Consider the following 14,968-nt stretch of genomic DNA (forward strand, 5'->3'; position numbering starts at 1 on the left):
TTAACAGGTATATATCTCAGTGTCAAATATTTTGTTACTTGATGAATGACACCTGTTAGCATGCTAACATTAATAAGATAGCTTTTTTTAAGCTAATTTGTAGGTATACTCCTCAGTCATATTTTGGTACTTGATACATGTTGTTGTTAGCATTTTAGCAGGCTAGCTTGTTTAGATAATTTAACAGGTATATATCTCAGTGTCAAATATTTTGTTACTTGACGAATGACACCTGTTAGCATGCTAACATTAATAAGCTAGCTGTTTTTTTTTTAAGCTAATTTATAGGTATACACCTCAGTCATATTTTGGTACTTGACGCATGCTAACATTTTAAACAGTTTGTTTCAGGTACACACCTCAGAGTAACATATTTTGGTACTTGACACATGCTGCTGTTAGCATTTTAGCATGCTAGCTTGTTTAGCTAATTTAACAGGTATATTTTGGTACTTGACGCGTGCTAACATTAAAAAAAAATAGTTTCAGGGACATACCTAAGAGAATGATATTAAGTATAAGTAAATATATAAATATAAGTAGACTTATTAAAAGTGAAAGCCAATTCTGTAACTGGATTTACTTATAAGCCCCGTTTGGTGTGACCTTATTGTTATTATTATGTCTCTTGCTGAACTTGAATTTTCTTTCATTATAAACGTGATATTTGCAGACGTTACACAAAAACAAAAAGCCCAGAATAAAAATGATATTTAGTCAATTTTTATTCCACAAACATGAAGGCATGAACCGCGGCCACTAGGGGGCACAGGTGGGCCGCATGTAGATTCGCTATGACGTGGCGGATGTTCTACTCGCCCAAGGGTTATAAAAAACAGCAACACTTATAAAATGTACAATGTATCCACGATAAAAGGTCAATATTTCACTGCACTAGATCAGGGGTGTCCAAAAGTGCGGCCGGGGGGCCATTTGCTAACTTTCACAATCGTTAGCACGCTAATATTAGCATCTTAGCATATTAAACAAAGGTTTCCAGTACACAACTCAGCGTCAAATATTTTGTTTCTTGACGAATGATAGCTATTAGCAGGCTGGCCTTTTTTCCAGGTAATTTTATAGGCATACACCTCAGTCATATTTAGATTTTTGATGCATGCTAATGTTAGTATGCTAGCATTTTCAACACATTTTTCAATTGCACATCTTTGAGTAATATATTTTGGTACTTGACGCATTTTACAGTTAGCATTTTAGCATGCAAGCTTTTCTAGCGAATTCAACATCTTTTTTAATTTTGCAGATTTAGTCTCAGTCATATTTTGGTACTTGATGCATGCTAAATTTAGCATGCTAGCATTTTTTTTCCAGAGTGAAATATTTTGTTACTTGACGAATGATGCCGGTTAGCATGCTAGCTTTTTAAAAAAACAAACTAATTTGTAGGTTTATTTTGGTACTTTATACATGCTAACATTTTAAACTATCTATTCAGGTGCACGGTAATATATGTTGGTACTTGACGCATGTTACAGTTAGCATGCTAGCTTTCTTGGCTAATTTAACAGCGTCAAATATTTTGTTACTTGACGAATAATACCTGTTAGCATGCTAACGTTACTATGCTTGCTTTTTTTTTCTTTAACCCTAATTTGTAGGTATACACATTAGTCATATGTTGGTACTTGACACATGCTGCTGTTAGCATTTTAGCATGCTAGCTTGTTTAGCTAATTCAACAGGTATATAGCTCAGTGTCAAATATTTCGTTACTTGACTAATGACACCTGTTAGCATGCTAACGTTAATAACCTAGCTTTTGTTAAGCTAATTTGTAAGGTATACACCTCAGTCATATTTTGGTACTTGATACATGATAACATTATAAACACATTTTTCAGGTACACACCTCAATGTCCTAGATTTTTGCTTCACTAATGCCAACTGTTAGCATGTTAACATTAGCATGCTACCTTTTTAGACTAATTAAACAGGTACACACCTCATTGTCATATATTTTGGTATTTCAATAATGCCATCTGTAAGCATGTTAGTATTAGCATGCTACATTTTTAAGCTAACTCAACAGATATACACAATGCCATATATTTTGGTGTTTCGCTAATTATAACTGTAAGCATGCTAGCTTCTTTTCAAGCTAATTAAACAGGTACGCACCTCAATGTCCTAAATGTTGGTGTTTCACTAAAGCTAACTGTAAGCATGTTAACATTAGCATGTTACCTTTTTTAAGCTATTTTAACAGATACACACCTCAATGTCATATATTTTGGTGTTTCGCCAATTATAACTGTAAGCATGCCAATATTAGCATGCTAACTTTTCAAGTCAATTTAACAGGTACACACCTCAATGTCCTAGATTTTGGGGTTTCGCTCATGCTAACTGTTAACATACTAGCTTTTTAAGCTAATTTAACAGGTATACACCACAATATCCTATATTTTGGTGTTTCACTAATGCTAACTGTATTCATGCTATTATTAGCATAGTACTGTTAGCATGCTAGTATTTTTTTAGATAATTTAGCTCATATTTTTTGCTACTTGACGCTATCTGGCCAGCTTGCTAACTCTTAGCATTTCGGTTCCGCTTTAGCTCTTCAGCATTCACAAACTTTTGACCAAAAATTGCATTTTTCTAACCCTTTGTAAGACACACATCTATATTTTGTACTGAGTTTGGAGGTGAAAACTAGCAAAATGGCCTCGCATCTTTCGATTGGTGAGTTTGTGGCCCTTAGTGGAAGAAGTTTGGGCCCCCCTGCACTAGACGAGTCCACATGACAGTTTTCTAAACACGCTAACAGTAACAATATTTACTCACATGTTGGAAGTATTGCTTTAATTGGAAAAAGTTACCACACGGTCATGTGACAGAAAGGGGGCGTCGTCCTCCTTATTGCTTTTGGTATTTCAACCCCTTCGTCTCCGTGGCGACAGAGTCTGTCAGAAAAGGTCCTGAGGGCCCAGGTGGATGATGATGGGCGGGGCCAAAGTCTGCGGCTGGTAGAAGGCGCCGTCCAGGTACAGACGGCCTGCACACACACACGGGGGACACTGTGACCATGACGACCACGCAGGCTGACAAAAATAATGACAGTTTCCACGGTAACAGTAGGGTGGGCTGGACATTATTATTGGAAATGCTGACTGTGCGTTTTATGACGTCCTCACTTTGTTTTCTTGCTGCACGTTTACGTTGAAAATAAGCACAAAGAAAGCATGACTAAAAAAATTATAATAATCAAAATAACCCAAAATAAAATAGAACAAAATACAATGAAAACAAAACCAAATGTAATTATATTTTACAATAGAGGATCGATAAGAAGGCTTATGGATAAAAACCATCACACAGAATAAAAACAAATAAAACAAATAAAAAATAAAATGAAGATTAAAAAAAGTAAAAATAAAATAAAACGTTACAATAGAGGATCAAAGAGAAGGCTTATGGATAAAAACCATGACACAAAATAAAAAATCAATACTAAAATAAAATAAACAAATGAAAAAAAAAAAGTACGGTAAATCAAACCAAACAATGTACAAATGAAAAAAAAGTAAATAAAATAAATATATCGATCGATAAGAAGGCTTAAGGATAAAAAACATAACACAATAAAAATAAACAAAAATACTAAAATTAAAAAAAAAAAGTAAATAAAATAAAGTAAAAATAAAATAAATAAATTAAAAATAAAATACAAATTAAATAAAACATTACAAAAAAAAATAAATAAACAAAAATATAATAAAACAAAATACAATAAAAAAAAATTACAACGGAGGGTCGAAAAGAAGGCTTAATGTTTCAAATAAAATTAAATAAAGTAAAAACTAAATAAAATATATAACAAAACATTACAATGGAAGATCAAAAAGAAGGCTTATGGATGAAACACAAAATACAATAAAAATAACTAAAAATACGAAGAAAAAAAAAGGTAAATAAAAATGAAATAAAGTAAAAATAAAAGATGTACCGGTAAATAAAAAAATATACAAATAAAATAAAACATTACAAAAATAAAAAAACAAAAACAAAAATACAATAAAATAAAATATTACAATGGCTGCAGCATCGCGTGGACATCGGGGGCAGTGCCTCTGGATTGGCAGACCGGGGTGGTGGTTCCTCTCTTTAAAAAGGGGAACCGGAGGGTGTGTTCTAACTATCGTGGGATCACACTCCTCAGCCTTCCCGGTAAGGTCTATTCAGGTGTACTGGAGAAGAGGCTACGCCGGATAGTCGAACCTCGGATTCAGGAGGAACAGTGTGGTTTTCGTCCTGGTCGTGGAACTGTGGACCAGCTCTATACTCTCGGCAGGGTCCTTGAGGGTGCATGGGAGTTTGCCCAACCAGTCTACATGTGCTTTGTGGACTTGGAGAAGGCATTCGACCGTGTCCCTCGGGAAGTCCTGTGGGGAGTGCTCAGAGAGTATGGGGTTTCGGACTGTCTGATTGTGGCGGTCCGCTCCCTGTATGATCAGTGTCAGAGCTTGGTTCGCATTGCCGGCAGTAAGTCGGACACGTTTCCGGTGAGGGTTGGACTCCGCCAAGGCTGCCCTTTGTCACCGATTCTGTTCATAACTTTTATGGACAGAATTTCTAGGCGCAGTCAAGGCGTTGAGGGGATCCGGTTTGGTGGCTGCAGGATTAGGTCTCTGCTTTTTGCAGATGATTTGGTCCTGATGGCTTCATCTGGCCAGGATCTTCAGCTCTCACTGGATCGGTTCGCAGCTGAGTGTGAAGCGACTGGGATGAGAATCAGCACCTCCAAGTCCGAGTCCATGGTTCTCGCCCGGAAAAGGGTGGAGTGCCATCTCCGGGTTGGGGAGGAGATCTTGCCCCAAGTGGAGGAGTTCAAGTACCTCGGAGTCTTGTTCACGAGTGAGGGAAGAGTGGATCGTGAGATCGACAGGCGGATCGGTGCGGCGTCTTCAGTAATGCGGACGCTGTATCGATCCGTTGTGGTGAAGAAGGAGCTGAGCCGGAAGGCAAAGCTCTCAATTTACCGGTCGATCTACGTTCCCATCCTCACCTATGGTCATGAGCTTTGGGTTATGACCGAAAGGACAAGATCACGGGTACAAGCGGCCGAAATGAGTTTCCTCCGCCGGGTGGCGGGGCTCTCCCTTAGAGATAGGGTGAGAAGCTCTGTCATCCGGGGGGAGCTCAAAGTAAAGCCGCTGCTCCTCCGCATCGAGAGGAGCCAGATGAGGTGGTTCGGGCATCTGGTCAGGATGCCACCCGAGCGCCTCCCTAAGGAGGTGTTTAGGGCATGTCCGACCGGTAGGAGGCCACGAGGAAGACCCAGGACACGTTGGGAAGACTATGTCTCCCGGCTGGCCTGGGAACGCCTCGGGATCCCCCGGGAGGAGCTGGACGAAGTGGCTGGGGAGAGGGAAGTCTGGGCTTCCCTGCTTAGGCTGCTGCCCCCGCGACCCGACCTCGGATAAGCGGAAGAAGATGGATGGATGGATGGACAATGGAAGATGGAAAATAAGACTTTTTGGATGAAAAACATCACACACACTTCTTGGTTTGTGTGTGGCTGTGAACACTTCCTGTGAGGTGAGGAGGGGGTCAAAGATCCTAGTGGGGGTACAGGTCAAAAGTGGCAGAGGGGGTACAGGTCAAAAGTGGCAGAGGGGGTACAGGTCAAAAGTCTTAGTGGGGGTACAGGTCAAAGGTGGCAGAGGGGGTACAGGTCAAAGGTCCTAGTGGGTGTACAGGTCAAAGGTGGCAGAGGGGGTACAGGTCAAAGGTCCTAGTGGGTGTACAGGTCAAAGGGGGCAGAGAGAGTACAGGTCAAAGGGCCGAGTGAGGGTACAGGTCAAAGGTGGTAGTGGTGGTACAGGTCGTACAGGTCAAAGGTGGTAGTGGGGGTACAGGTCAAAGGTAGTAGTGGGGGTACAGGTCAAATGTCCTAGTGGGGGTACAGTTCAAAGGTGGTAGTGGGGGTACAGGTCAAAGGTGATAGTGGGGGTACAGGTCAAAGGTGGTAGCGGGGGTACAGGTCAAAGGTGGTAGTGGAGGTCAAAGGGGGTTGTGGGGGTACAGGTCAAAGGTGGCAGCGGGGCTACAGGTCAAAGGTGATAGTGAGGGTTAAAGGGGGTTGTGGGGGTACTGGTTAAAGGTGATAGTGGGGGTCAAAGGTGGCAGCGGGGGTACAGGTCAAAGGTGATAGTGAGGGTCAAAGGGGGTTGTGGGGGTACAGGTCAAAGGTGGCAGCGGGGGTACAGGTCAAAGGTGATAGTGGGGGTACAGGTCAAAGGTGGTAGTGGGGGTTAAAGGAGGTTGTGGGGGTACAGGTCAAAGGTGGCAGCGGGGGTACAGGTCAAAGGTGATAGTGAGGGTTAAAGGGGGTTGTGGGGGTACTGGTTAAAGGTGATAGTGGGGGTCAAAGGTGGCAGCGGGGGTACAGGTCAAAGGTGATAGTGAGGGTCAAAGGGGGTTGTGGGGGTACAGGTCAAAGGTGGCAGCGGGGGTACAGGTCAAAGGTGATAGTGGGGGTACAGGTCAAAGGTGGTAGTGGGGGTTAAAGGAGGTTGTGGGGGTACAGGTCAAAGGTGGCAGCGGGGGTACAGGTCAAAGGTGATAGTGAGGGTTAAAGGGGGTTGTGGGGGTACTGGTTAAAGGTGATAGTGGGGGTCAAAGGTGGCAGCGGGGGTACAGGTCAAAGGTGATAGTGAGGGTCAAAGGGGGTTGTGGGGGTACAGGTCAAAGGTGGCAGCGGGGGTACAGGTCAAAGGTGATAGTGGGGGTACAGGTCAAAGGTGGTAGTGGGGGTTAAAGGGGGTTGTGGGGGTACAGGTCAAAGGTGGTAGTGGGGGTCAAAGGGAGTTGTGGGGGTACAGGTCAAAGGTGATAGTGGGGGTACAAGTCAAAGGTGGCAGCGGGGGTACAGGTCAAAGGTGATAGTGGGGGCACAGGTCAAAGGTGGCAGCGGGGTACAGGTCAATGGTAATAGTGGGGGTCAAAGGGGGTTGTGGGGGTACAGGTCAAAGGTGATAGTGGGGGTCAAAGGTGGCAGCGGGGGTACAGGTCAAAGGTGATAGTGGGGGTAAGTGTGTGTGCATGTGTGCAGTAGTACAGCACCGTATCCTGGGAGGGGTCCGGCGGGGCTGAAGCCAAATGGAGCACCGAAGCCTAGGAGAAGAACAGGTGTGTTAGCACGTAGCGCCCGCTGCTACCAAGACGGCGCCCACCTGAGGGGACGTATGCGTGGGGGGGCGGCGTGCTGGCAAAGGGCGCTGTGGGAATGAGGGACACCTGCAAAGGCCCAGCGGTGAGCGGCGGGAGCGTCAGCACCGAGGTCATAGGTCGCTTTGGCTGCGGCAAACATCAAAGTAAAACATACTTTAGTCTTTTAATGGCACAATCTAATGCTAATATTAGCATGCTAACTCATTTTGTTACTTGACCAATGAAACCTGTTAGCCTGCTGACGTTAGCATGCTAGCTTTTTTTAAGCCAATTTTGTAGGTCTACAGCACAGTCGTATCTTGGTATTTTAGGCATGCTAATGTTAGCATGCTAACGTTTTAAACACATTTTCTAGGCACACCCCTCAGAGTAATATATTTTGTTACTTGACACATGTTACAGTTAGCATGCTAGCATTTTAAACACTTTTTCAGGTACACACCTCAGAGTAATATATTTTGTTACTTGACGCATGTTACAGTTAGCATATTAACATGCTAACGTTAACATGCTAGCATTTTAAACACATTTTCCAGGTACACACCTCAGAGTAATATATTTTGTTACTTGACTCATGTTAGTTAGCATATTATCATGCTAACATTAGCATGCTAGATCTTTTTAATGTAATTTAGCAGGTATACACCTCAGTGTTATATTTTGATATTTCACTAACGCTAACTATAAGCATTTTATTGTTAGCATAGTACTGTTAGCATCCTGGCTTTTTTTTTTTTTTTTAAATCATATTTTGTTACTTGACACGATCTTGCCATTGTGCTAACTGTTAGCATCTCAGTTCTGCTTTGGCTTTTCGGCATTTACGCGACATTTCTCCCGAAATTACATTTTCTAGTTCTTAAAAAAAAAAAGAAGAAGAAGAAATGTACTGGTTTTAACGATTTGTCAGTCAGTGGAAAAAGTGTGTATGCTAGCATGTTAGCATAATACATATGTTAGCATGTATTTTATATGTTGACATTGTAACATGCTAGCATGATGCATATGCTAGCTTGTTAGCATAATACATATCTCAGCATGTATTTTATATGTTGACATCGTAGCATGCTAGCATGATGCATATGCTAGCTTGTTAGCATAATACATATCTCAGCATGTATTTTATATGTTGACATCGTAGCATGCTAGCATGATGTGTATGCTAGCTTGTTAGCATAATACATATCTCAGCATGTATTTTATATGTTGACATCGTAGCATGCTAGCATGATGTGTATGCTAGCTTGTTAGCATAAGTCATATCCCAGCATGTATTTTATATGTTGACATTGTAGCATGCTAGCATGATGCGTACGCTAACTTGTTAGCACAATACATATCTCAGCATGTACTGTATTTTATATGTTGACATCGTAGCATGCTAGCATGATGTGTATGCTAGCTTGTTAGCATAATTCATATCCCAGCATGTTTTTTATATGTTGACATTGTAGCATGCTAGCATGATGCGTTTGCTAGCTTGTTAGCATAATACATATCTTAGCATGTAGTTTTAATGTTGACAATATAGATTGCTAGCATTACGCGTATGCTAGCTTGTTAGCATAATACACATCTTAGCATGTATTTTTAATGTTGACAATATAGCATGCTGGCATGATGCGTATGCTAGCTTGTTAGCACAATACATATGTTAACATGTATTTTGTGTTGAAATTGTAGCACACTAGCATGATGCGTATGCTAGCTTGTTAGCATAATACATATCTGAGCATGTATTTTATATGTTGACATCATAGCATGCTAGCATGATGCGTATGCTAGCTTGTTAGCATAATACATATCTTAGCATGTATTTTTAATGTTGACAATATAGCATGCTAGCATGACGCGTATGCTAGCTTGTTAACATAATACATATCTCAGCATGTATTTTTTAAGTTGACAATATATCATGCTAACATGACGCGTATACAAGCTTATTAGCATAATACATATCTCAGCATGTATTTTTAATGTTGACAATATAGCATGCTGGCATGACGCGTATGCTAGCTTGTTAGCATAATACATATGTTAACATGTATTTTATGTTGAAATTTTAGCACACTAGCATGATGCGTATGCTAGCTTGTTAACATAATACGTATCTCAGCATGTATTTTATATGTTGATATTGTAGCATGCTAGCATGATGCGTATGCTAGCGTGTTAGCATAACACATATCTCAGCATGTATTTTTAAAGTTGACAATATAGCATGCTCGCATGACGTGTATTCAAGCTTATTATCATTATACATATCTTAGCATGTATTTGTAATGTTGACAACATAGCATGCTGGCATGACGCGTATGCTAGCTAGTTAGCATAATACATATGTTAACATGTATTTTATGTTGAAATTTTAGCACACTAGCATGATGCGCATGCTAGCTTGTTAACATAATACATATCTCAGCATGTATTTTATATGTTGATATCGTAGCATGCTAGCATGACGCGTATGCTAGCTTGTTAGCATAACACATATCTCAGCATGTATTTTTAAAGTTGACAATATAGCATGCTAGCATGACGCGTATGCTAGCTTGTTAGCATAATACATATCTCAGCATGTATTTTATGTTGAAAAATCATGTAAAAACAATAAACAAAAACACAAAATTGACAATAATAATTGGCGTCAATCAAATATGTTCCAGAAAATGTTTAAAGTGGGCAAAAAAAAAGGTACAAAAAAGATGAATATGTCCATTGGGAAAGATGATCTCCTACAGCAGTAAAGCCAATTCAAAACTGCTGAGCCGCTTCGACATGAATTGAAAAAGTGGCTAAAACACGATAAATGAACCAAAACTATGACAAACAAATGTTTTTTTAAGACATTAGGTGTCGAGGGAAAATGTTCGGCTACAATATAAACTTTAAATAGTGCGGTCGTTTTCTAAAAACGTCTGTAAATCTGTCAGGATGGCAGCCTTGGAAGCGACGCTAAATTGCCAATTGTCTCTATGAGATGTTGAATTAGCACGGCCGCCAGCGAGAGCGCCCAGCAGAGGGCGCACTAGCATGACTTTTGTGTTCCATTGTGGCCTCCATGTTGTCTCTTCACTGGCCACCAGGGGGCGTTCTTTGACTGCTGAATGGTTGTAACTGTCTTTTATGGACCATGTATGACGTCATCATCATCATAATAATAATAATAATATACAATTTTGGATTAGCTTTATATTGAAGGTGTCATGGCGGCTGCTGACTCACCGGCGGGATCACTCTCTTCTTCTTGGCGCCCGCACACTTGGACCCGGCAAACAGGCTGCTGATGGCGGCCATGGCGGCGCCGGCTTTGGCCGCCTTCTTGTTGGGACCCGTGCCGCGGAACACCTGCTGATCCACCTCCACCTGGCGAGACATGACCACAAGGCCGTGTCACATGATCACACGGCTGGGCCGAGGCGTGAAGCGTCGCTACCTCGATGATGAAGCGCTTGTCGTAGCTGCCGCCGCTCTCGGAGACCAGCTTGTACTTGAGGCCGCGGCGTTTTTCGTTCAGCTCCATCACAGGGTTTTTCCCTCTCGCCGTCAGCATGGGACCTGGAGCTCTGGACTGGATCAGATAAATCCAAAAAACTGAAGGACGCACCTCTTAAAATCTAGTAGCATGATGTGTATGCTAGCATGTTAGCATAATACATATCTTAGCATGTATTTTATATGTTGACATTGTAGCATGCTAGCATGATGCATATTCTAGCTTGTTAGCATAATACAAATGTTAACATGTATGTTATATTTGGACATTGTAGCATGCTAGCACGATGCGTATGCTAGCATGTTAGCATAATACATATCTTAGCATGTATTTATGTGTTGACATTGTAGCATGCTAGCACAATGAGTATGCTAGCTTGTTAGCATAATACAAATGTTAACATGTATTTTATATGTTGACATTGTAGCATGCTAGCACGATGCGTATGCTAGCATGTTAGCATAATACACATCTCAGCATGTATTTATGTGTTGACATTGTAGCATGCTAGCACAATGCGTATGCTATCATGTTAGCATAATACATATCTCAACATGTATTTATATGTTGACATTGTAGCATGCTAGCACAATGCGTAAGCTAACAAAATTCACATCTCAGCATGTATTTTATATGTTGACATTGTAGCATGCTAGTACGATGCGTATGCTAGCATGTTAGCATAATACATATCTTAACATGTATTTATATGTTGACATTGTAGCATGCTAGCACAATGCGTATGCTAACATAACACACATCTCAGCATGTATTTTATATGTTGACATTGTAGCATGCTAGCACGATGCGTATGCTAGCATGTTAGCATAATACATATCTTAACATGTATTTATATGTTGACATTGTAGCATGCTAGCACAATGCGTATACTAGCATAATACACATCTCAGCATGTATTTTATATTGACATTGTAGCATGCTAGCACGATGTGTATGCTAGCATGTTAGCATAATACATACCTTAGCATGTATTTATGTGTTGACATTGTAGCATGCTAGCATGATGCGTATGCTAGCTTCTTAGCATAATACATATCTTAGCATGTATTTTATATGTTGACATTGTAGCATGCTAGCTTGATGCGTATGCTACCTCGTTAGCAGAATACAAATGTTAACATGTATTTTATATGGTGACATTGTAGCATGCTAGCACGATGCGTATGCTAGCATAATACATATATTAGCATGTATTTATGTGTTGACATTGTAGCATGCTAGCACGATGCGTATGCTAGCATTTTAGCATAATACATATCTTAACATGTATTTATGTGTTGACATTGTAGCATGCTAGCATGTCGTGTATGCTAGCATGTTAGCATAATACAAATGTTAACATGTATTTTATATGTTGACATTGTAGCATGCTAGCATGTTAGCATAATACACATCTTAGCATGTATTTATATGTTGACATTGAAGCATGCTAGCATGACGTGTATGCTAGCATGTTAGCATAATACAAATGTTAACATGTATTTTATATGTTGACATTGTAGCATGCTAGAATGTTAGCATAATACATATCTCAGCATGTATTTTATATGTTGACGTTGTAGCATGCTAGCATGATGCGTATGCTAGCATGCTCCTAGTCAGAATGTAGCTGCTCTCTGGTGTGTTCCTCACTTCCTGTGAGTCGGTGGAGGACGTGATGGACATCCTGTCGTTCTTTCCTTCGCCGTCAGACTTCTCGTCGGCACTGAGCGAGTCGGCCTCGCCGCTTGGCACGTAGCCCAGAGCCTGCAGCGCCTGAAGAGAAGGTCCAGACGTCACCGGTACAGGGCGCAGCAAAATAAAAGGCCAAGACTCACCTTGAGGGCCACCTGCAGCTTGGCGCTCCTCTTGGAGGTCCCGCTGGCCCGGTAGACGTGTCCCTGGACCTGCACGGCCATGGTGAAGACGGGCGCGTGGACCGGGCCGGACTGGGACAGCAGGCGGTACTGGAGGCCCGGCTGGACCTGGTTCAGGCGCATGAGGGCGTTCATGGGGTGGTTGGGGTCCGCCATCCTCCAGTCCAGCACTGAGGACCACAACACCGTCACCTCGGACCACCCGGACCAGTGTGAGTGTTGATGTGTTCGTGTTTGTGTGTACATGTGTGTGTGTACGTGTGTACATGTGTGTGTGTACATGTTTGTGTGTGTACATGTGTGTGTGTGTATGTGTGTACATGTGTGTGTGTACGTGTTTGTGTGTGTACATGTGTGTGTGTGTATGTGTGTACATGTGTGTGTGTACGTGTTTGTGTGTGTATGTGTGTACATGTGTGTGTGTACGTGTGTACATGTGTGTGTACGTGTGTACATGTGTGTGTGTGTACATGTGTGTGTACGTGTTTGTGTGTACGTGTGTACATGTGTGTGTACGTGTGTACATGTGTGTGTGTACGTGTGTACGTGTGTACATGTGTGTGTGTACGTGTGTGTACATGTGTACATGTGTGTGTGTGTACATGTGTGTGTGTGTGTACATGTGTACATGTGTACATGTGTGTGTACGTGTGTACATGTGTGTGTGTACGTGTGTGTACACGTGTACATGTGTGTGTGTGTACATGTGTGTGTGTGTGTACATGTGTACATGTGTGTGTGTGTACATGTGTGTGTGTATGTGTGTGTGTACATGTGTGTGTACGTGTTTGTGTGTACATGTGTGTGTACGTGTTTGTGTGTATGTTTGTACATGTGTGTGTGTGTACGTGTGTACATGTGTGTGTGTACGTGTTTGTGTGTATGCGTGTACATGTGTGTGTACGTGTGTACATGTGTGTGTGTACGTGTGTGTGTACATGTGTGTGTGTATGTGCACATGTGTGTGTACGTGTTTGTGTGTATGTGTGTACATGTGTGTGTGTACGTGTTTGTGTATACATGTGTGTGTACGTGTTTGTGTGTATGTGTGTACATGTGTGTGTGTACGTGTGTACATGTGTGTGTGTACGTGTGTGCATGTGTACGTGTTAGTGTGTCAGTGTGTACATGTGTGTGTGTGTACGCGTGTACATGTGTGTGTGTGTGTGTGTGTGTATGTGTACGCGTGTGTGTCTAATTGCCCTTTAGCAGACGAGCGTTGCCGGGGGCGACCGTCTCAATTAAGGTGACAATTAGCAGAGCGTCTGTTTGGTCATGTGACTAAAAGTCACGTGACTTGTTTACACTTCCATCTTCCAACAAGCTTCTAAAACGTCACTACTAATTAACACTTCACGATTAAAACATCTAGTCAATAAATAAATAAATAAATAAATAAATACATCTTTAATGAGTTAAATACGTGCCTCATTAATTAATTAAATACGTGTTAATTAATTAAATACATGTGTTATTAAATGGGTCATACATTTATTTAATGTAAAAATACATTTAATTATTTAATCACAATTATGTCAATATTTAATCAAATAAAACACATTTTAAAATATATATATATATTTTTTTAAATAAAATACTTAATCATTTATTCGTGTAATTATTATTATTAATTTAAGTAATTACATAAAGATGTATTTATTCTATTTGTCCCATCTAACCCTTCATATTTAATTTAATGTATTAATTAAATGTGTCAACTTTATTTACCTTAAGGACTTACTTAAATATTTGTTTAATTTGTCCCATTTGACTCTCTGTAATCAAGTACATAAGAATCAAATAAATCTTTACATAATTACATGTCATTAATCAATTACATTTAATCAAATATTTAATTAATTTAATTATATTACTCTTACAAGTATTACATAGTAGTGCAGTTGCACTTCCAGGACGCTAGATGGCAGCAGCGTGTATACTGTGGTGTGTTGTTGGAGACAGGAAGTATTATTGTTAAGTTGAGTGTGCCACAGGAAGTAGACCACCTGTACCTCTCATCCTCTTCATCAGGTCTCCGTCTTCGGGGTTGTCGTCTTCGGCGCCGTGGACTCGCTTCTGACGGCTGCCTGTAAATAGCGACGTTAGACGTGTGTAGGAAAACACACACACACACACACACACACACACACACACACACACACACACACACACACACACCTATACTGGTAGGCTAGCAGGGCAAATGTCCCTAACACGGCCAACATGTAAAAAAAAAACAACCCAGGTTTGAGTACCACAAGTCCCGCAGCCGGCCACGCAAGTCCTGGGGTGCCCGACATGTCCAAAACTCACGCAGCAAAGTCACAGGGGGAGTGGACAGGGGGAGTGTGGAAGGGGAAAAAAAAGTCCCGAAAATGATCAAAAATGACACCCAGGT

General features: G+C 41.1%; 1 protein-coding gene across 1 annotated transcript in view; it reads right to left on the minus strand.

The window, feature by feature from the left end:
* Window positions 1-309: 309 nt before the first annotated feature.
* LOC133619435 (spermatid perinuclear RNA-binding protein-like) overlaps window positions 310-14,968 on the minus strand; it is a 58,253-nt gene continuing 43,594 nt past the window's right edge. The window contains exons 11-18 of the mRNA XM_061980451.1: window positions 14,583-14,657; window positions 12,532-12,740; window positions 12,347-12,469; window positions 10,634-10,768; window positions 10,423-10,563; window positions 7,200-7,323; window positions 7,090-7,140; window positions 310-3,019 (exon numbers count right to left, since the gene is read on the minus strand). Coding sequence (XP_061836435.1) covers window positions 2,931-3,019; window positions 7,090-7,140; window positions 7,200-7,323; window positions 10,423-10,563; window positions 10,634-10,768; window positions 12,347-12,469; window positions 12,532-12,740; window positions 14,583-14,657 — 947 coding nt within the window. The 3' untranslated portion in view covers window positions 310-2,930. The remainder of the gene's footprint in view (window positions 3,020-7,089; window positions 7,141-7,199; window positions 7,324-10,422; window positions 10,564-10,633; window positions 10,769-12,346; window positions 12,470-12,531; window positions 12,741-14,582; window positions 14,658-14,968) is intronic.

This window comes from Nerophis lumbriciformis, linkage group LG20 (genome assembly GCF_033978685.3).
Source record: "Nerophis lumbriciformis linkage group LG20, RoL_Nlum_v2.1, whole genome shotgun sequence".
Classification (NCBI taxonomy): Eukaryota; Metazoa; Chordata; class Actinopteri; order Syngnathiformes; family Syngnathidae; genus Nerophis; species Nerophis lumbriciformis.